The following is a 24,400-nucleotide window of genomic DNA, read 5'->3' as shown; positions in this document are numbered from 1 at the left end:
ACAGTGAATTTGCTCCTAAGTGTCCTGCACTGATCCTAAACAGTACCAAATTAGGGTTCTTTGGCTTGTAGCAATAACAAAACCTTTTTTTAATATAAGGTTCCTTAAAGAACCATACTTCGGAAGTGCTACACTAAAAAATACTGGGTTGTTTTAACCCATGTTTGAGTCAAATTGTTACGGAGCGGTTGTTGCGTGCAGAACCATTTGCAAAGCTTTTATTACCAGACGTGGTCAAAAACAGGCAAGGGTCAGACAATGGCAAGCAGGTATATTGTTTGCAAGAAGAAAAAAAAGAGAGGTAAGGGTCAATTGACGGCAAATGTAATCCTGGGGGCAAGGCAAACGACAAAAGGATATCCAAGACAGGCAGGTGATCAGGAAACAGGCTACCAGGCAAAACCAAGACTTGACTAGACTAGGAATAGGAAGTAGAAACTAGAAACTAGACCAGGGAACTGGCTCCATAAAGTTGGTATCACTAATTAAAGGAAAAACGCAAACAATACTCAGCCCTGAACGGTGGTAAAGTGTGTGTGATTGGCTGCAGGTGAGTGCGTAATCAGTGCAATGGAACATGGGAAATGTAGTCCAGGGTGAGGTGTAACAGTCCTGTGTGGTGTGAGTGTCAGTGTAATCGGAAGGCGACCTCTGAGAAGGAAGACCACAGACAGGATTCTTGACACAAATATGGACAAACCCAACCACTGGGTAAATTTTTGGGCTTGTATCGATACACAGTGTAGTGGTATATACTAACTAACCTTTTTAATATCAGTTAAACGTATTTTCATTACTAGTACTATATTAGTATAATTACATTAATAACGTGTTACTTTAAATGCTAGTGCTCTTTAAAGCAGAATGGATTTTGATTGTCTATAATGTTTTTAGTGGTCATCAACTGGAAAAATTGTTCTGAAAGTGATTTCAGCAAATTAGCCTAGTTTCTGAGTCGTTATTGTTATAGTTGTGTTGGGAACATACTTATTCGCGTAGAATTAGAACAATTATTCAACATTTATATTTGAAGAGTTCAGATGCAAAAGCCGTATTTCTTTAAAATGAGCATTTCTTTCTGGCTACTTTGTATAGGTTTCTATGTAAGTGCTGGTACTTCTGATTGGGCTGAGGCTGGAATTTATTGAGTTTGAAGTAAAAGTATTTGATGGACGTATAGTATGTGTCAGGAGCATTCACTCATTCATTCATCTAATTTTTGACCGAGATGGCTTTTAGCTGTTTTTGCATCTGAACTCTTCATTTATCTTTACATCCCCGTCCTTGATGTGAACAGGCTGTTACAGACAGGATACACTAAGTGGATCTTACAAGAGTGGTTGTTGAAGCAAAGAACCAGTTTGAAATGAAGTTACCCATCAGGCAGAGCCGAAAGCCTGCTTCAAAATGACTGACTCAAAATGAACTGTCGAAGATTTCCAATGATTACCGTCGAGTGCCAATGCTATGTGCGTTCAAGGTACTTACAGTACATTAAAACATGCAAAATGTTTCTGTTCCTGTTATATTTTAAGTGGCTAATTTAAATCATGGCGACTGTTTTATATAGTGTGGAATATATCTACAGTACATTTGTGCATCAATGGTTTGCATCCACGTCATAGTTTAGTCAGTTACCCAGATGGGCGGCCATACTGGTGATACTCAGCTAATGGTGATATTCAGCTCAGCTTTCAAATTCTGTCAGTTTGATCACAAAATACAAATTATAAATGTGTTTTTCTCTTTATTTCAAGTTTATAGCAAGATATAAAAGTGAAGGAACATCAGAAGGCATGGGAAAAAAAAGAGTATAGCCGAATTTAATAAAACGAATGTCTTATTATTGTAATCAGAAAGATGGCTGATTCACTTCCCGCTTAAACTGAAGTGAATACAGCGATCTGTCATGCTACATTAAAGAGCATGAAAAACACATTATTGTAATAGACAGATTGTTTGTGCTTCGCTATAAAACTGACAGATTTCGAAAGCTGAGACTTTTAAATGTGCAATAGGATAGATTGCTTTAGAATTAATTCTCGTAATCTTGACTTTATTCTCGAAATATTACGACTTAATCTCGTAATCTTAGATTATTTGTTTTTTTTTACGTGGTACTAAAATGCCGTCATATTGAAGAAACATACAAGCTGTATTAATTAAGATATTAGCCTAAAATTGACCCTACTTGACTGGAAATTATAAGAACAAACATGAATGTTGTCAAGATTCTTGCCCTGGAAATCCTAGTTCAGTTCGGCCAACCACAAACGCCTTTTGTTCCTCAGACAGTTTTTTGCGCTCTTCCCCTTGATTTGTTATAACTTTTGTACAGTCCAAAACATGATAATAATTGACCATTTTCAGCAGCAATAATGATCAAAATGTTCAAGTTTTGTTTGGTAGCATTATTTACATTCCGTGCTGCCAATATGGCCCATTGATGACGTGTCGTGAAAACACTCTATTATATAGGCCTACTGTATTGTTATAGGTGTTTTAATATAGGAAACTATTCCAAGATACAGACTATTGTAAAAGAACCACAATATCATTTTTGAGCCGGTTCACTGTAACAGACTGTCCACTTAAGAACCGGTTCACTTAAATGAATCAGTCTTGCCATTATGCAGTTCCATTTTCTATTTCACCACAAAACATAATATTTCAACGTAAAACCAGAACTCAACTTAAGCAGATGCTAGTATTATGATGTGCTACACAAATGTAATCATTTATACTGTTTTGCATCATTACTGCAGTCAGCAAGCTTGTCACATTATAAACTCACAAGATAGGCCTATAAACCATTGTTATAACACAATACTAGCAAATCTAAGCATTCACAGTCTGATTTCGTAGAAGAATTAGGCTTATTATAGAACACAGGATTCAAAAATGTCATTTGGCTGATGCAAAAAGCTGGCAGTAAACAGAACTTCACTTCAACTGGATGTTTGTGCTAAAACAACACAGATAACATGAAAATAAATGACGCAGGTCATTCTTTGTGAATCCCCTCTCTCCTGTTCCAACTTTTACACAATTTTATGTGAAGAACGGGACATATCTGAGGTTTATGCAACACTTCCTGTGTGAGCTCTTATATCATCAGGGAACAATAATAGCAGTTCATATGAAGATGATATATCTCAGGAGTAAAGATCCGACACCACTAGGACTGTGTTTATGATGTTACTGTCCAGGCTAGCCGGGTAATTAAAAACCACTTTTACAGTGCACAGGTTGCCATGACGACACATGCTGTAGAAACATCTGTCAGCGTTGTGTAAATGTTTTAAAAAAACAGATGGGCAGTGTTTCAAACCAGTTCAGAGTTTTGAGCTGAAACAACACAAATTCCTGTGTAATTTTTCCCGAGTGTCCTTCAAAAGCGTGTGGTATCATCTGAAAAGGATACGTAAATTACATATTTTGTTTTTGGATGTTCAAAATTTGCCCACTAGCACATATTAACACTCTACAGATTGACGTTCTGAATTTTAATTAGATTAAACCAGATTTCATTACGAATGAATCATGCTTATATAACCTATTGGGAAACCCAAACACTGAAATAAAGTACAATGCTATCTGGCTCTAAAAAGACATTACAGCATGACAGACTGTTGGTTCGCGATGAAAGGACAAACTGTGAATCACCTTGATGAGTTACAGGCTCAGCAGATAAAGGATGAGCAAAACGATTCAAGAGGGACTGAACTCAAACCAACGTGAGTGCTACAACTCATTGAGTTCTCAGTGAATGTGCTAACCATAGGCCATAGCATTCATCATCCTTACATAAACATTTATACCATAAAATTGAAAATCTGCTATTGATAAATAACTTTAATCTTTATCTACCATAAATGTTGTCTTGTCATGCATTCTTTTTCTATTTAATTTAATTATTATGTTTTTATAATAAAATAAAAAACTGCGACAATGAAAAACAACCTTTTTACCTGTCTATATCTGCCAAAAAGCTTGTCAAGCATTATGTTTTATTTTACTTTTGCAGCTTCTTTGAGCTGGAAATTCTTTGACAATGCAAATGCATATAATTTTTCATGCACTTAAGCAAACCAAATTGAAATTGAGAGAGGGAAAAAATGTGCAGATGAGGACAAAACATGAAACAAACAGCAAATGAGGTGTCAAACGAGGTGTAAAACAGCTGTGCTAAACAGCTGGAAAATATTAAGAATAAAGACAGCGAGAAAAACGGAGGGAGGGTATAATCAATAATGTGCAACAGGATATTCTGATAGTCAACGTACATGGAAAACACATACTCAGTGAAATTTTTAATGATGGGGATATGTAATTGAAATACTTGGATGTTTATTGATATATTCTTAAGACTAATACCATTCAAAAGTTTGGAAGTGTAATTTAAGTAATGACAAAGCTGAATTTTCAGCATCATTACTCCAGTCTTCAGTGTCACATGATCCTTCAGAAGATTATTATTAAAACAGTTGTGCTGCTTAATATTTTTGTGAAATCTGTGGTACTTTTTTCAGGATTCTGTGATATAGTGAATGGTTCAAAAGAAGATGACGGTTCAAGATAAAGTCTTTATTATAATCCACAGATAATTTCCAGACAGGTAAAGCCACAGGCTGGGTAGCATACACTCACATTCACGTTGACAAGACCAGATGACAAACACAGAACTGAATGCAACTTATAAAGATAGATGATAACGATGAACATAATTAAGGCACAGGTGAAACAAGGATAACTAATGATGACTAAACGAGGACAGGAAACAGGAACGACCAAATATGGGCACAGCAGGGAGAAACCAACATAAACAGTCCAATGGGGGTGTGACAATGGGCAAAACCAACACAAACAGTCCAAGGGGTGTTACAGTAACATGTCATTTATCCTTCACAGAGAAGAAAATCCCAGAATGCATTGCAACAAACTCAAAACATTCAAAACATTCAAGATAGCAGACAAGGTAAGAGAAACTGGCTTATAAATAAATTAAATCAATCCATATTTTTGTACAGAATATCAATAAATAATAAAAATGTAATGTTTTCATATTTTTTTATTACTTACACAATTAGCTTAGCAGCACACCAAGAACAAACTGCTCAACTGCATGTTCATTCTCCTGTGTTTCTAGCTGAATGTCATATTTGATACAGTACATCAGGCTTTTATGGCACATACAGTGTGATATAGTGAGAATATGGTGCTCATAATCAAGGATGAAAAAAAAAGCAAAAATATGCCATTTGGTTCCTGATATTCATGTGGCCAAAAAGTAATATGAAATTCTAATTGCAATGTAAATCAGTGATAAATTGATATACACAGTGTTGGGCATGTTACATTAAAAAAGTAATTAGTTATATTTACTAGTTACTTCTCTAGTAATAACTCTAACTAATAACTTGGATGCCCCAATATTAAATATGTTAAATGAATGAAATTTAAATGAAATTAATGAAAATTTAAGTTTACTTACCAGATATATAAAGCTTAATGGCACAGTTTTTTAAATATCTGAACGTAGCATCAGTCAGTCAAGCATTATAGTATGACATTATGATAATTTAGTATTAAACTTTAGTAATTAGACCTTTAGAATAACCATGTAGGAATGCATATTTGTCAAATTGACTAAAATTGGGATTGGTGGTGGTGCTTAAGATATTGTTTGTAATTTAGTGTTTCTATAAAAAAAATAATACTGAAAAGATAACAAAACTACTACGACTTCTAATGCACTAAAGATTAATGAGATGCTGGGCTCATGAATATTAAAGGAGAAGTCCACTTCCAAAACAAAGATTCATCTTTCGAAAAACTCCAATCATATTTTCTCCCTCAACTTCAAAAATCATCCTACATCACTGCAGAAGTACCAAGCCTTAACACCCTTAACAAAAAAGGTAAAACAGCGATATAGGACGATTTTGAAGTTGAGGGAGAAAAATGATCGAGTTTTTCGACATACACTAACTGTCATGAACCGGAAAAAAAAACAGTCCAGGCAGAGTAAGACAAGTCAAGTGTTTGACATTAAAAAGTATATAAATTGTATTATGTTTATGTAAATAACCAATCGTTATGCTAGATAAGACCCTTCTTTCTCGGCTAGGATCGTTTACAACCGCATTTGGCATCGTTTGAAGCCGCATTTAAACTGCATTTTGGAAAGTCAAAATCGGAGCACCATACCAGTCCATTATATGGAGAAAAATGCTGAAATGTTTTCCTTAAAAAACATAATTTCTTTACGACTGAAGAAAGAAAGACATGAACATTGGATGACAAGGGGGTGGGGTGAGTCGTTATATGTGAATCCTTGTTTTGGAAGAGGACTTATCCTTTAATCACATTGTCGCTCAAACAGATTTGCTGAAATCAAAACAGGGGTGATAATAGGTGAGCACCAGCCAATGACATTGCTGTTTGCGCATTAGTTCCGCCTACTACCGGAGAAACTGGCAGTTCTTAAAAGCTGAAGAATTCCAAAGGAACTCCTTTATTCTAACAGGAAAATACAACAAATAATATTCTTTACATGTAGCGTGTCAATTCTGCATGGTATATAAGACTCTCTTGCTCTCTTGCTACAAAGTTCAATTCAATTCAATTCAAATTTATTTGTATAGCGCTTTTCACGATACATATTGTTGCAAAGCTACTTTACACCAAATTGACATTTTTACAATATATGTAGTAGTAGCTTGATGTACATATGCCAGAGATGTGTGGTAAAGATCAATTAATGACGTAATCAAACAGACAAAGAAACTATAAATTAGTAGCAGAATTCGGTAGTGCTGTATGTTGTTTCAGGGTTGGCATCATCTGAAGTCCTCTGTGGGGTTGGCATCATCTCTTCTTAAGTGTTCTGGATCCACACTGGAGCTTGTGAATTCCTAGTTACCATGGGATGTCAATCCCATGGCAAAAACAGAGAACAAATAGGAACATAATTAGCGTAGCTGCTATTCAAACTAAGAAAAGAAAGATTTGTTAAACCAGAGCTAAAAGATTAATAATGAACATTTGATCAGATATAACTGCAGGAAAAGTTTATGAGATGCATTATTTGAATGCTTGGCTAAAAAGATGAGTCTTTAATCTAGATTTAAACAGAGAGAGTGTGTCTGAACCCCGAACGTTATCAGGAAGGCTGTTCCAGAGTTTGGGTGCCAAATGTGAAAAAGCTCTACCTCCTTTAGTGGACTTTGCTATCCTAGGTACTACCAACAGTCCAGAGTTTTGTGACCTTAGGGAGCGTGATGGATTGTAGCGTGGTAGAGGACTAGTTAGGTATGCAGGAGCTAAACCGTTAAGTGCCTTATAGGTAAGAAGTACTATTTTATAGCTGATGCGGAACCTAATAGGTAGCCAGTGCAGAGACTTTAAAATTGGGGTAACATGATCATATTTTCTTGACGGCTGGTGACGGCTAGTCGCATGCCTTAACACTAGAGTTTACGGTTCGTCAAATACAGGTACGGTGCACATCCGTTCAGATTAACTGAATAATAAAATTATAATAAATTATAGTAAAGCTGCATTTTATTGTCAGTAATGGTAACAGTGTTGTAACAGGGGAAACAGTAATTTGTTTGATTACTCGTTACTGAATAAAATAACAATGTTAGTAACGCCATTTATTTATAACGCCGTTATTCCCATCACTGATACACAACAAATACGCATAGCTATAAGTTGTCACTCTATATTTCCAAATAATATTTCTTATTAAGATGATATCTAAATGCCTGTATAGGGTTCACTTAGGAGCTATGGTGCTTCTTTAGTAGACAGCTGCCTATGTGGTTTGTCTAAGTAGAAGAGGACTATGCAAAAAGACAGTTTTGGCCAACACATTTGACAGGCAGTGATGATGAACTATATGTGAGAAATGTGAGCAGTCATGGGAGTGCAGTAACTATGTGATTTGTTAATTTTTAACATTTCTACTGTCTGAGGCTCGTTGTGGGGTGGTGCTGTGAGAGTGTGAGAGGCTGAATTTACTGCATCTCCTTCTGGCAAAGATGAAATGGATTAATAAGTGTGTCTTCCTTCCCCAACAGCTGCTTGAGGACATGAGATTTACAGACAGAGAGCGAAAGAGGCATGAAAAGAGGGAGTCAACGGGAGATTAAAAAAAAAAAGTTCACAATAAGAGAAAAATTAAGTAATCTCTTTCTTTATCTTCTAGTTCATACATCTTGTAGCCTTCCTGACATCCTACTGTTTACTTTCTTAATAAAGTTTTCAGGTCTTACTAAGAACTATTTCAGAGAAATAGTACTTTATTTTGTTTCAAAATATAGTAACTTTCTCCACCTTGAAAAGGCTTTCCTTTTTTGGCCAATGAGCCTGGTGCTCATTCTGGCATGAAATACCCTCTTTTTAAGGTCCAATCAGGTACCAAAGAAGAAATCAAATCTTGCAGTTTTTCTGCTTTTGATTTCAAATTTTAATTAATTAAAATACACCTTTAATTTACAGTTAACCTCATAAAGCCTGCCATATGAACTACTAGTCAGAGTTTTCTTTTTTTTTTTAATGGAACAGTGTAATGAACATTTAATCTCTTTGTAAGTTGATTTTTAAATGCTTAGTTTTATGATAAAAGCTCTGTAGTTTCTAAATGTGTAATGCAATGCAATACAATGATGACTGAGAGATGAACAAATAAATTCACAAGCCTGGTGCATTATATTTGATCATTTTAACATGATTTTTCTATCAAATGATGCATGGATAATTAAGCCAGCCTACAGTAAGATATCAGATATGATACAGAGGGTTTAATATATAGTATATGTAGTCTATAGTATATGTATAATGCACATATACTAATCTGATCATCAATATATAATGTTATATATAATGTCTGATGCATTTGCGAGTTATGTCATGCACAACATGACCAATCTGTAGAAGAACTTCACCATCACATCACTCAAATTCTCAAGGGCCGGATACGTTTTCATTTTACCTCAGAGTTAAAACCTATACTTACCTCAGAACAGGTGTGTGTATAGGCCGAGCAGGTGTTTGCACGTTATTTTGTGGGTGTGATAAAGACTATGATTTGCGACAGTGGAGACTAGCCTCGGGAGAACAAAAATGGGTGAAGAAACGGTAAGAGAAAGCAAACAATTTTAAAATCAGTTTTCACTATTGAGTCTTGAATCTATTAAGCATTTATATGCATAATTACAACCATACAGCATGTCTTTGTGTGTGTATGTGAGAGATAGATAATCATTACCAGCTTTGTAACAAACTCTATGAGAAAAGAGTGACAAAACAACAGATCAGTTCATTTACAAATGCTCATTTGTGCTTGTACATTCTGTCCTAGGATTTTATTTGATAATGTTTATGAGGAAAAGTACAAGATGTTTTTAGATAGGATAGGATGGATCATGTCAACTGAAGAACACATTTGCAATTTACGACTTACAATCTCAACTGCTGCTGGTAAGTTTAACTTCATAATTCGCCATGTTCATAATAGCATACAGTGATACTAATAATATTTTTGCAGCATATGTTGCACTGTGTGCAAAATGTAAATTCTGCATATGCAGAGAATGCATGTAAGTGTAACTGAAACTGAACTAAATATATTTTCTAAATCATAACTTGATGCCACTTGGTGCATTCAACATGAAATGCAATACAATTAAGTTAAACTGTTCAAACGCAGCAGAATGTTAGTGAGGAACCAGATCATGTAATTATTTGCACAGTTTCCAACTACATATCTGTGCCATATTCCTTTTCTGCATTATTTGAACACACAAGCATATTTTTGACCATGTGCACCCATTCTGGATAATTAAATAACCAACGCCTGCAGCCACACACCACAGTGATGGATATCTTCTGGAGAGAAAAAAAAAAGTAAACCTATGGAATGTCTGAAGACCATTTAAATGCTAGTTTCCTCTTTCGTTCTGGTAACGGTCTTCTAATTAATTGCAATTCCAGCTTTTTTTGGTGATTGGAGATTATAGACAGTTTGGCGTTCGTAGATATTAGCCACGAAGAATCTATTATTATATATCCATCCATCCGTCCATCCATCCATCCCTGTATATCCATCCATCCATTCTTATATATCCATCCATCCATCCCTATACAACCATCCATCCATCCCTATATATCTGTCCATTCATCCATCCATTACTGTATATTCATAATTTCCTATATATCCATCCATCCATCCATCTATTCCTATATATGCATCCATTCATCCATTCCTATATATCCATCATCCATCCATCCCTATATATCTGTCCATCCATCCATTCATTCCTATATATTCATCCATCCATCCATACCTATATATCCATCCATCCATCCATTCCTATATATCCATCCATCCATCTATATCAGCTTATATATTTCTGTCCATCCATCCATCCATCCATTTATCTATATATGTCTATATGTCTGTCCATCCACCCATCCATCCATCTATATCAGTTATTATATTTCTGTCCATCCATCCATCCATCCATCCATCTATATATCTATATCAGTTCATATTTTTCCATCCATCCATCCATCAATTTTTCTGTCCAGTCATCTGTCCATCCATCCATTTATCTATATATCTGTCCATCCATCCATCCATCCATCCATCCATCCATATCTATCTATGTATTTGTTAATCCATACATCTTTAAAAGTTATATTAATATATTTATTGGTGCATTTAAAGGGATAGTTCACCCAAATATGCAGTATAAATGCAACAGCTTTGTGTAACCAAAATTATATTGTGAAATAGACTGCTTTTATAATATTTTTATAAAATTCTCATTATGTTTTTATCATTTGGAGCTAGTCATTATTCACTTTCATTATACATTTCAATTTCATTATAACTGTATCTTTACATGCACATGCATGAATGTCATTGCATTAGAACAAAACATCAAGCCATTAGACAACAAACTTCAAGTCATCCAAAAAACAAGATAGACAATTAGAATAGAAAACTAGATTTGGCAATTACTTTTAACTGGGTCTGTACTATATCTCATGAAACTAAATGCTTTGATATTTCTAATGCGATGACATTTAAAAACTACAGTTAACCGCAGTTTGGCTTAAGTGTCCAAATATTTTTTGGGGCCACTGTATATTCATGTATTTTTTTCTGGCCTGTTGGTGATTTGTCTCAGAAGAAAAGCCACACCGTAAGGCCAGATGAGCATCAGTTTAAGTCTCTCTGTGAAGTTTATTTTTGACATGTCACATAATCCTTAAATAAATCAGTTTTTGGGATACAAGCAAGGTCTCCTCTGAGGAGCGAGGTGAAGATCTGTGACGTATCTTAGCTGTTTTAGTGTGCTCTCCATCGCTGTTTCCTGCCCAGCTGCTCCAGATGTTCCCCTCCATCAAAGGCCTGCACATCTGCAGCATGAAGGCGAAAGTCTCCAGCTCTACAAACAGGCTCAGAAAAATAGTTACTGAGCAGCTGCAGCAGGAGACGTCTGTTCTAGAGTTATGGAGACATATATCACTGCTGACGATGCAAACGGACAGAGTTATAGATTCATACACACACACTCACTCATGGAAGGAAGTATCCAAAGGAACGTAATGCAGGTATTCAAACACTTGATTAAAAGTCATTCATGTCACAGAAAAGTTAAGTAAAGCTTGCGCAGCATTTATTTGCAGATTTTTGTGGAGAATTCATATTTTTGCCAATATGTTTCCATCTATCAGTGTATCAATCTATCCGTCCACCTATCTATCCCTCCATGTATTATCTATCCATTGATCCATCTTCCATTCAGCCATCCACCTATCTTTTCATCCATCCATCTATCCATGATTTTATCCATCCATTATCTATTTGTCCATTTATCCATTCATCTTTCCATTCATTATCTAGCCACTGATCCATCCATCTGTCATTTCATCCACCTATCCATCCATTCATCCACTGATCCATCCATTCATAAATTCATCCATCATCATCTTCATCATCTATCTATCCATCCATCCATCCATCTTTACATTTATTATCCAGCCACTAATTCACCAGTCTATCATTTCATCCACCTATCATCCATCATCCACTGATCCATCCATTCATGAATTCATCCATCGTCTATCTATCCATCCATCCATTCATCTTTCCATTCATTATCTAGCCACTGATTCATCCATATATCATTTCATCCACCTATCATCCATCCATCCACTTATCCATTTATTCATGAATTCATCCATCATCTATCTATCCATCCATCCATCTATTACTTCATCTACCTATCATCCATCCATCCACTGATCCATTCATGAATTCATCCATCATCATCTATCCATCCATCCCTCCATCCATCATTTCATCAACCTATCATCCATCCATCTATCAATTCATCTACCTATCATCCATCCATCCATCCATTGATCCATTCATTCATGAATTCTTCCATCATCTATCTATCCATCCATCCATCCATCCATCTTTTCAGTCATTATCTAGCCACTGATCCATCCATCTATCATTTCATCCACCTATAATCCATCAATCCATCCATCCACTGAACCATCCATTGAACCATCCATCTGTTATTCAATCCACTTGTCATTCTATCCATCCATCCATCCATGAACTGATCCATCCATCTGTCATCCAGTCCACCTATCATCCATTTGTAATTCCATCCACCTGTCATTTCATCCATCCATCCAACCATCCATCCATCCATCCACTGATCCATCATCTGTCATTCCATCCATCCATCTATCCATTCATCTATCTTTTATTATTCATCTATCTATCTATTAATCTATCATCTATCTATCTTTCTTTCTTTCTTTTTTTTTTGTATCTTCTTAATTTGATTATGAATAGCACACAACCTTGTGGTTTAGATTTGTGAAATTCATAAATCGTTATGCATGGCTTAAGTAGCCACTGTATTTGGGTGCATGCATTTTTACACATCTTTTCAGATGCTTTCTAGTCATTCATCAAGTGTGCTTCTTTGATAACCCTTAAGCTGACATATTATTCTGATTCCATTGCAGGCTCCCATAATGACATTTTCAGACAGGAATATGGCTGTATGCGGAGGAGCCGTGGCTTTTGCCAGATTTGCGCTCGGCTTGTCCCGTTTATCAGCAGATTTATAGATGGCGTGGAAAAGCCCCCTCATTCCTACGCAGAAGTCTGGCCAATCACCATAATACTTTCATCTCACATTACTCCGCCACTGAGTCTGCTGCCACAGATGCCTACCCGCTGCGTAGGCAAGTACACGCACCCGTGTTATTATTGAGCAGAAGGAAAATGCCAGTCAATGTGGGATGTGGGCACTGAATATTACTTTGAGCATGCACTAACAACTAGTTACCCGAGCGGCATCTCTCGCTCCCTTTCGAGGTCTTCCGTAAGTCTGCAATTACATTGCCGGTCAGCATCAACTCTAATGTTTTACTGAAAGCGTCTGCTTTTTTGGGTGTCTCAAAGTGGTTTCTAATGCTACATTTACAGCAAATTTTGTTTTGCGAACTGAGACGCGAGATCAGCGTTTGGAGATTTATAATATTTACATAGCTATCATGAAAGTCGTTTTCCTTTTGGACAGGATGTTTGAATGACAGCGAAAGTTTTTGGAGCTTTAAACTGTAGATTGCATTATTGCTGCTGGCTCGAGCATTTATGATTCTGTGAAACCCTACTCCCCCTCCTTTTTTTCCAAACTCTCTCACTATCGCACACAGACAAACAGTGATATCCTCGTCTGGAATATTCTTCATTGGTCTGATGAGAATCCAACCGACAAGATCCGTAAAGAGTCAGAGGTCACTGTCTCATGCAGAGAGAAATCCAAACAACAGCTCTGTTAGAAAGAGGGCGAACCAGAGGACATACGCTCAGTGTCCACAACAACAACACCAGCATCTGTAGTTTTCATGGTTTACATCACTGACAGATCGTTTTTCTGAAAACATGACTTTTTGAATGTTTTTCCATATATGGATATGTGCAATACAGAACAGTCAGTGTGTCACAGTTTGGCCAGAAACACACTCCAAGCACGCAAATAATTGAATGTTGCTATCAAATATCATTAAAACAAATATATTAAGTGTACATGGTTCACTTCGCCCCTGTGGGTATATGCAATAATTGCATCGTCTGGCTGCAAAAAGCATCTTACTACATGAATAAGTCCTAAAATTCAAAAATCAGTTTGTATTTATGCACTTCTGCACACTTGTATTTATGCATTTATGCACACTTTTTTCTCAGAATTGCGTGTTTATGTCTCAAAATTTTGACTTTTTTTTCTCAGAATTCCGAGTTTATGCCTTACAATTGTGACTTTTTCTCAGAATTGCGAGTTTATGTCTTACAATTGTGACATTTTACTCAGAATTGCGTTTCTCTCAAAATTGACTTTTTTTCTCAGAATTGCGAGTTTATGTCTCACGATTGTGACTTCTTTCTTAGAATTGAGAGTATGTCTTACAATTGACTTTTTTCTCAGAATTGCGTGTTTATGTCTCAAATTTTAGATTTTTTTTTTCTCAGAATTCCGAGTTTATGTCTTACAATTGTGACTTTTTTCTCAGAACTGCATGTTTATGTCTCAAAATTTTGCCTTTTTTTCTCAGAATTGCGGGTTTTATGCCTTACAATTGTGACTTCTTTCTTAGAATTGAGTGTCTTACAATTGTGACTTTTTTTCTCAGAATTGCGTCTTTATGTCTCAAAATTTTGACTTTTTTTCTCAGAATTGCGAGTTTATGCCTTACAATTGTGACTTTTTCTCAGAATTGCGAGTTTATGTCTTACAATTGTGACATTTTACTCAGAATTGTGTGTTTGTCTCAAAATTTTGCCTTTTTTTCTCAGAATTGCAAGTTTATGCCTTACAATTGTGACTTCTTTCTTAGAATTGAGAGTATGTCTTACAATTGTGACTTTTTTTCTCAGAATTGCGTTTATGTCTCAAAATTTTGACTTTTTTTCTCAGAATTGCGAGTTTATGCCTTACAATTGTGACTTTTTCTCAGAATTGCGAGTTTAAGTCTTACAATTGTGACATTTTACTCAGAATTGCGTGTTTATGTCTTAAAATTTTGACTTTTTTTTAAATTTCAAGTTTATGTCTTACAATTGTGACTTTTTCTCAGAATTGCGAGTTTACCTCTCATGATTGTGACTTCTTTCTTAGAATTGAGAATGTGTCTTACAATTGTGACTTTTTTCTCAGAATTGCGTGTTTATGTCTTGAAATTTTGACTTTTTTTTTAGCATTGCAAGTTTATGTCTCACGAATGTGACTTTTTTCTCAGAATTGCAAGTTTATATCTGACAACTATGACTTTTTTCTCACAATTGTGAGTTTGTCTTACAATTGTGACTTTTTTCCTCAGAATTAAGAGTTTGTCTTGCAGTTGTGTGTTTTTTCTCACAGTCATGAGTTTGTCTCACAATTGTGACTTTTTTTCAGAATTTTAAATTTCATGTCTTTTTTTCTCAGAATTATGAGTTGTATCACGTTTTTGACTTTTTTATCAGAATTGTGAATTTGTCTAACGATTTTTACTTTTTTCTCAGAATTGTGGGTTTGTCTCATTATTATAACTTTTTTTCTCAGAATTGTAATTTGTCTCAGATTTTGACTTTTTATCATAACTTTTTTTCTCAGAATTGTGAGTTTGTCAAATGATTATAACTTTTTTTCTCAGAGTTGCAAGTTGCAGTCAGTGAGTTTTTTGAATGGATTTTTGGTTAAATGTCTGGAATGAGGTCTATTATTTTCACATTTTATTCCACAGCAAAAAAATACATCAGTAATATGTAAATCGTGATAAAAAAAAAAAAAACCTTTTACACGTCTTGAAAAAGGCTAACAATACACTTCCTATTTTTAAATTGTAAATAAAGACTGAATTATATTTTCAGCAATAATTCAAAAGCCTGACAGAATAAAACTATTTGCAAGCAATATATATTGCCATTTTAGGTTATTATTGATGGTTTTATCTGTGTAAATTTTGTATTTTGCTGTAATGACAAAAATTACAATTGTTACTGTAGGTAGTAACAATACAAAACATTATTTTTCTTGTTGCCTATAGACAAATTAGACTAAACAGAGTGTGAAAGGTATGCTGTAAGAGAGAATATTTTTTAAAAGTCCACAGGGCCAAAGGTGCTCATAAATGCAGGATTGTATGGTTAAGAACCAGAAGCCATTGTGTTACAAACCTTATGACATCTGGACTAAACTCACAGAAAGTTCAAGACTTTTGAGAACTGATGCAAAACCATTTATCGAACATCTCTGATTTAGCACACACTAGTTTTACAAGTACAGAGTCATGAAACAGTATTCACTGACCCTTGTAACTCACAGATGTGTTTGATTTAAATCAATGTATCTGTTGCAGTATTGCAAAGCAGCTTAAGTATTTTTCCACGGCTCATTTAGGATACACTATGTCATTTTTGTCACAAGGAGGCACTCCAGCTTGAACAAAGACAGACGGTGAGTCTGTTGGTTTCAATTCTCTCAAAATAGCTCATGAAGTGCCAATTCATAGTCTTGGGAAGGGATCGCTCAGCATGAGGAACTGCATACAAATGGCACAAATGAATAAGTAAAAACAAATCGTCAGATTAATTAGCATGGTTAGCTTGAGGCTAGGTCAGTGGACGAATTGTCCAAGATTGCAGCTTAGAAGAGCTGTTTTGTCTCAAAGCATGAGAAGGAGGTGAACTTGAGAAAGAACTTTTCCATTATACTGCTTTCTTTCAGATTCTTTTTTAAATTTTTTTTTTATCTGTCTCAACAAAATTCAGAGCACAGTGACCCAACAATCTTAATTCGACAGTAAGGGAGGGTGCTCTCACCCAGGCGTATGTGTTACAGTACAATACTCATAAACCCGAGCGCTGTAACTACCCTGGTGAGCACAGGCCTATTAAGCATTTAATCAGATTAGGGGAGATGGGTTAATATCCCTCTCATGGAGCGCTAAATATAGTATATTCGAAGTGGCGCTTAACGAGAGGATAACGTTGGCCCTGCCCAGCCCCTTCTATGTTAAAACACCCTCAGACCCAATTTCTCATCCAGTCAGACCTGGAGCATGAGCTAAGCTAGCGCACATATGCCAAAGAGGGAGCTAAACTATTTAGGCTCCTATTAACGTGGGTGTTTGCTAAGTTAGTTCCCAATGCCACATAGCTAAGGTACCACTCACCGTTTACTTTCATGCATTATGGCATGAACTTTTATGTGAGTTCCCTGGACATCAAACCCCTGGACATGTGACCTAGCTGTTGCTTGTGCAATACTCGATTATTTAAGCTACAGGAACTCTGCAACACTGAGCAACATTTGTTTCACAAATGACTCATCCTCAGCCTTTTAGGCATGAATCATATTCTGCTTTATAAAAGTGCAGAATTTTACCTTCCAACATAAACAGAGGAAATACTAATACTTTCTCTGAACCAAAGTCAAAATATTACAAGCATCCAGTTTAAATCAGTCTAAGCTGGGTCCAGGATCTTCCAGAATGCCTTTTAAATTCCAATTCAGTTTTGAATCGAAGTAGTAAACTGGATGCAGAATTTTGTTGAAAGTGTATCAATGCAAAGTTTGTTGGCTTCATTTCCCACAATGCATTGCCTATGCTGACTTTCTTTGAAGTAGAGTTCAGTAAATTCCTCTTTCTGCCATTCCAGTTAAACTTCTCATGTGGCCTGGCTTATTAAATTCAAATTCACACTCAGAATTCAAAATGAGTCAATTATTTAACTCTACATTTTGCAAAACCCTGTGCAAGACCAGGTGAATGTCAGTAAACCAACTTAGGCTGGTTTAATTGGTATTTTTCCCCTTGCAGGGCTCCTAGTGGAAATACGGACACTGGGAAGAAGATGAAAAGAGAATGTGAGAGACTCAAGCTTTAGAAAGCAGCACAAATCAAAAGGTACCAAATCTACATATCCAAAAGTTTATTACCCAATTCAAGGGTGCTATAGCAGCAAATCCTAATGAGAAAGTACAAAGGGGAGAAAGTAAATGAGGGAGAGTTGGGGACAGCTGGTGTGATATCCTGTCTATGGCAACATGACGCAGGCTGCAATAAATCTACTTGCACTGTGTGCTGCTTAGCTAACAGTTAGAGGTCTGTTGAGAGACATACTGTTGCCAAAGTACATTAAACATGCAAGATTATATGTATAAATCGTTAAACAGGTAGATTGGGTGCATCCTTTAGCCAATGGTGATGTACTCTGAACAGACTGACCATCTGCTACTCTATGCATAAAGAGACTAGCAGTTCAGTTACTATAGCATTGTAACAACAAATGTTGTTGTATTTGTGTTAATGAGCTACATTTGAAAAATGTGTGTTTTTAACTCAATTTCCTGGAGAAAAGACCATCTTATACTGGCATGTGTTTCTAAGCTATTTAAGGCTTGTTCATGCTAGCAAGTGCTTTTAAAAAGCAAAACCATCTAAAACACAACAAATGCTGGTCTTAACAGCTGGGGTGTGAATATCATGCTGTGTATTGGTTTTGTTAAAACCTCAAAATAGAAAGAGATAATCTATGGAACAACAACAAGAGATCAGGGTCAAACAGTGACCTTTGTGGGCCTTTTTTTTTTTTTGCTAACAAACAACACTGAGCCTATGTAATTAAAATCACCATTTAATGAGTCATTCATGCTTGCAAATACATGATGCATTGCAACATCAACAGTAGTGAGCTCAGAATTTCCCATCTGAATTCACATACAACTTTAATTTAGTAGATAAAACACACATAGGCTGAGACATTCACACTTGTGTGGGCTCCCAAATGTAATGACTCAAAACGAAAATTTACACCAACGTTTGTTGAGAATTTGCTGCACTAATGCTTGGTCGGGTCTTTCGACTCATAAAACACAACAGTACTTTTCACAGCATTAGAGTACGGTCCTAACCAGGACCTTAGCACAAACATCACAATGTACAAAAATAGATGAATCAGTAGAAAAATAAGAGATATGATTACATGCGAGTGAGTGTATGGGAGGAAAGTGTCCATCTCTGTATAATCAGTTATAGTAAATTTAAGCATAAGTATATTTGACATTCTCAGGCCCTGTCCCAAATTGCAGTCCTGCAGATTTGTGACAACCTTGCATGCATGTGACCATAGAGTGTCCATTTTTCGGTCCCCTTGGACTATGCACCTTTGGACTACTACTGCACAGTCTACGCAGCATTGCATCACCAAAGTGCAGACTAGGCTGAGGGTTTGGGGGCGCATTTGGGACAGGGCCTTAACATATGGTCATTGCATGCATGTGACAGTAGGTTATCCCTTTTTTATGTTTCTGAAGGGTGCTGCTGAGTGCCCCTAATGCTTCCCTTCTGCCCATTCAGCATCTTTGGACTTCTACTGGACAATTTAAGCAACATTGCATCAGCAAAGTGTAGACTTGGCTGAGGACTGCAAGGGCTAAGGGGAGCATATGGGACAGGCCCTTAACATACTGCAATTGCATGAATGTAACCGTAGGGTATCCCATTTTTTGATTCTGAAGGGTGCTCCTGAGTGCCCCTAATGCTTCCTTTCTGCCCATTCTGCATCTTTGGACAAGTACCGGACAATCTATGCAGCATTGCATTACCAAAGTTGGATGAGGACTGCAATGACTTTAAGGAAGAGATATGAGACAGGGCCCCAACAAACAGCAATTGCATGTTTGTAACTGTAGGGTGTCCCATTTTTTTTGACTCTGAAGGGTGCTCCTGAGTGCCCCTGATGCTTCCTTTCTGCCTATTCTGCATCTTTGGACTACTACCGGACAGTCTATGCAGTATTGCATCACCAAAGTTGGCTGAGGACTGCAGTACCTTAGGGGAGCATTTGGGACAGGGCCCAAACATACAGCAATTGCATATATGTAACCGTAGAGTGTCCCATATTTTTAATTCTGAAGGGTGGTCCTGAGTGCCCCTGATGCTTCCTTTCTATCCATTTTGCATCCTTGGATTACTGCTGGACAATCTATGCAGTATTGCATCACAAAAGTTGGCTGAGGACTGCAATGGCTAAGGGGAGCATTTGAGACAGGGCCTTTACATACAGCAATTGCATGTATGTAACCGTAGGGTGTCCCATTTTTTTGACTCTGAAGGGTGCTCCTGAGTGCCCCTGATGCTTCCTTTCTGCCCATTTCACATCTTTGGACTACTACTGGACAATCTATGCAGCACTGCATCACCAAAGTTGGCTGAGGACTGCAGTGGCTTAGGGCAGCATTTGGAACAGGGCCTTAACATACAGCAATTGCATGTATGTAACCGTAGGGTATCTCATTTTTTGATTCTGAAGGGCACTCCTGAGGGCCCCACCTTAGGACTACTGCTAGACAGTCTATGCAGCATTGGGTTGCCAAAGTGTGGACTTGGGTGTACTGGGGACAGGGCCTTAACACATGTCAGAGCACTCAGATTCAGATTTTATGGAATAATACAAGTGGGGGATTGTGTTGCATTAAGTTCCAACATCATGGAGATGTTTTTACATCAAGTATTGTTGCATCACAATCTTGAAGAATATCAAGAATATCTTTGGTATATGTTCTGCTTGCCTTAAATGAGCTTCTGCTTCTCACTGCTGTCTCTCTGCTGGTCTTAATCCCCCAGGTTATGCAGGTCATATGTGTCAAAGGTATAATCTCTGGATTTGGTGGCCGTGTGATAATTAGACCTTCAGAAAGGCGCCATGTAACCTGGATGTAACAACAACAATTTGGACTTAAACAACTTTCATTAATTCTCTTCCTGTTCAGCCTCAACCTATTTTGCTTCTCTGCCTTAGATGTAATGGCATTGCCCTGGACATTTTAATCTGATCTTAGCAAGCACTGAGCCAACAGTACATTGAGGTCAGTTTAGATGAGACAAAAAGCTGTGAAAAACTCATATGTACAATCTTAGACACAGATATACAAATCTTGCCAGTGCCTCTGGTTCTTATGCAACACTTTCATATAGACCCCCAAATTAATACATTATAAGAAATAGGTCTTACAACTATTAGTTGGAAGTTCACGATCAAGTGGCCTTTAAAATTTGTCATTCATCTGCTATGGTACACAACCCACACTCATATGTGACTCCAAAAATATGCCTTTACTAACATACTTTAGGGTAATTCACAGAGCAACTTTAATTTTTCACTTTAAGGCACTTAATTGATAATATGGGTATCTATGAGAATATCCTTGGCTTGAAAAAAGTGTCCATTGATTTCAGTATGATAACATGAGTAATGAGCATTAAAAAGTAATTTTTGCTAATCTATCTGCCCTTTCAATACAATATGCAGGATATCCTTGATTCTTCAAGTATGTCTATCACACAGATATGTACACAAACACAAAGATAGTCTCTTTTGTGTCTGTATTACTCAAATGCTCTTCGTAGGGTTTCCATTGTGTTTCCTCTCAGCCAGTGTTGTGCTTCTGTAGGCCTGGCACGTAGCCATGAAAAGCGTAGGTAGAACGTGCTGCTTGATGGGAACAACTCCAAGTTACCTCACTCTGCCTCCCTTCCTCAAATCCGACATGCTCGTAGCTTCTTGCAACAAGCTGGCAACAGCCAATCGGGAACGTCTTGGGTTTTCCTCACATTGTTGAGCACACAAATACAGACTTGTCAACTGGTTTCACTGGGCAAGTGCTCTAATTAGACATTCCTAGAAATATTTGAGTTAACATTCGGTCAGTTGCAGGGCAACCATGGTGAGAATGTGTGGGTGGGCTGGCAGGCATAGACTGGCTGAACCTGAGCAATGTAATAATTGTTGAAGTTCCCGTCGGCAATGTACGGTGCAGGCTGGTAATAGCAAGTGACGTTAGCCACGTTGGGAATTACGTTTTGCTCTGCCAGAACACGTACTGCCAACATGGTGATGAGGCTCAAAGTCTGCCGCCTTTCGTGTCCCATCAGGCATACTGTACTTTCATTGACGACACTGTACAGGGTGGTCAGGTACTCATACTTGCGGTCCTCTAGTCCCACAAAGTGATTCTGCAGATACGACTCTAGCTTGCGCCTTTGTTCTGCCACATCTGAGAAGTCGATGAAGAACCGGGAGCACATGTAGCGTTCGAGAAGCTTCATCTCAGCTTCCGAAGCCGCACGAAAACCTCGCACCAACAGGTGGCAGTACTTCAGCAAGCCACCACCGCGGATCTCCTCTGGATTTCGCGTGCAGATCAGTTTACGTTGCAGGTGGTCCAAGGCTACGTTGAAGTCTCCGTACACGCTCTCTCCCACGATGGAAGGGTGGAACGTCTCAGCCATGGGGTTCTCAGAGCACTCATAGAAGAGGAGGAGGGAGTCCAGACGGATCTGAAAAGAGTCAACGCTGAACTCAAACTGACGCCGCAAGGAATCCACAAACTTCAGTTCGACATTCTTCCCGCTGTTGTTAGAGAGGGAGATTAGACTCCAACGGTCTGAATCATTACATACTTTCACCATCTTCTGCACATAAGCCTCCTGATGAAAGAGAAAGAAAGGTTTGGAGGAGGACAATGTTAGCATGAGAAATAATTCAATGAAAATTGTTAAAATATGAATATACATGTTAAAAGGTGGAACTGTACAAAAGGGTATGTAGGTGCAATGTGAAATGTCTAAGCAGACAAATAAATAATTCTTGAAATCATTTCCCTGTGCATTTTTGAAATGTGTGCAAAAAAGGGTACATATGTCTGCCATAAGACTACAGTTGCTCATTTTGTCACTTAAAGCCCCTTTGCATATCCAGTAAAGGCATTCCATCACATTGCTGTAGCTTTAAATTATATCAGTCTTATTTGCATACATGAAAACGCGGTCTGCCTTTGCATACACATAGAGTGTATAGAGAGGAGAAAGCGGATCCATCGTAAATTGGTTTAAAGAAATCCTCTTTGTAGTAGAAACCAGAGTTTTTACTACCAGTGTAGTTATCTTATTGCAGCTTCAATGTAATATATGTTGTCTAGGTCGTCTAGGTCCCGTCAATGTCAAATTATAGCATGTCGTGCACTTCCCCTTTATTTAACACATTAAACATATGGAATTATATCAGTTACTAAGCAGTCATTTAGCCGAATCTCTCTTATCCAAAGTGACAGTACACTTAAATTAAGGACAGTCCTGATGGAGTAACCTGAGGTTAAGTGCCTTACAGGAGGGTGATGAATCAACTCCTGCAAAGTTTGGATCCACAACTTTTCATTTACTAGCCAGGATTTTTAGCTACCTTGCTTAAAAACATATTAAACTAAACTAAACAGATTTGCAGGTTTTGTCTCCCAGCTGAAAAGTTCTCAAATCCAGAAAAAGACAAGTTTATGCTGGTTTAAAACAAAAGTTTGCAAATAAACCGGTTCTAAATGCTTACCTTTAATGTAACCGGGGTGATTTTCTCTTTATTCACTCCTTCAGGCAGAAAATCCAGGAGGGAGTCGAGAACGATATCCTTGACGGTCTGAAACTCCATTTCTCCTTTCAGATCCGCGCAAAATATGAGGTCCAGGTCCTTGTAGCCCAAACCGCTGTCCTCGTGGAGAACGTGACTGGCCGCAGAACCGTTCAATCGAACCTCCCGGACGTGGATCTTGCGCTCTTCCATGCGATATCGCACGACTTTGACGATATCCCGAGGTTTCATCTCCAAAGTGGGGAAGTTCCATTTGCCGTGAATGGGGATGGATTCGGTGAGGATGACATCCAGACGCTTCACCTGCTCCCAGTTCAGCACGCTTAAATTACTCAGATTATTTTCCATGGCTAGTGATTAGAGATCGGTCTGTTAAATTGTCCTACAGTCAGGTTGTTTGGCCGTACCACATCAAACGAGAGGAGCGGATGCGAGAAGAAAATGCTATAACTTCATTAAATAATTCTAGATAAAGTATTTTTCAGTCAGGCATAAGTTTATATGCACGTCTGTGCATTCGTGTTGCATGCAGCGTGCTGCCGCTGCGCTCACCTCTGTGCGTAAAAGCTCTCCAGATGTCCCGTTTGCCTGAAGTTCGTGGCGAGGGCGGTGAACGTGGGTTCTCACGGCTCTCGGGGGGGCCGTGATGATCAAAATGCTAGCTGCATGATTGCGATGAGTTTTCGGGTCTGACAAAAAGGGCACGCCTTTCCAAGAACGCCACTGTCAAATAGCAGTAGACCCCGTCCCTCTCCTCAACTACAGCGAAAGCTGGAAGCTTTGAGTCTTTACATGTTGTTGTTGTTTAATTCTGTGAAAAAATAAATAGGCTATATAAATAAGTCAACCAGTAATATGCAAACCATGTTAAAGTGCGCACTGATAGAA

The 24,400-nt window shown here is 37.5% G+C and overlaps 1 protein-coding gene and 1 long non-coding RNA gene across 2 annotated transcripts in view; one reads left to right on the top strand and one right to left on the bottom strand.

The window, feature by feature from the left end:
• Positions 1 to 8,182, top strand: part of LOC127154988 (uncharacterized) — a 28,068-nt gene extending 19,886 nt beyond the window's left edge. Inside the window, exons 2-3 of the long non-coding RNA XR_007825522.1 lie at positions 4,912 to 4,978; positions 8,088 to 8,182. This is a non-coding gene — a long non-coding RNA (uncharacterized LOC127154988). The remainder of the gene's footprint in view (positions 1 to 4,911; positions 4,979 to 8,087) is intronic.
• Positions 8,183 to 18,711: 10,529 nt separating this feature from the next.
• Positions 18,712 to 24,288, bottom strand: tent5ab (terminal nucleotidyltransferase 5Ab). Its single transcript, XM_051096880.1, has 2 exons — positions 23,474 to 24,288; positions 18,712 to 22,581 (listed from the first exon to the last, which is right to left on the bottom strand). Exons 1-2 carry the CDS (start codon positions 23,858 to 23,860, stop codon positions 21,799 to 21,801), a joined length of 1,170 nt encoding a protein of 389 aa, XP_050952837.1. The 5' UTR covers positions 23,861 to 24,288; the 3' UTR covers positions 18,712 to 21,798.
• Positions 24,289 to 24,400: the final 112 nt, after the last annotated feature.

The sequence above is a fragment of the Labeo rohita genome, chromosome 23, assembly GCF_022985175.1.
Source record: "Labeo rohita strain BAU-BD-2019 chromosome 23, IGBB_LRoh.1.0, whole genome shotgun sequence".
Classification (NCBI taxonomy): Eukaryota; Metazoa; Chordata; class Actinopteri; order Cypriniformes; family Cyprinidae; genus Labeo; species Labeo rohita.
This window is presented reverse-complemented; position numbering and strand designations above follow the sequence as displayed.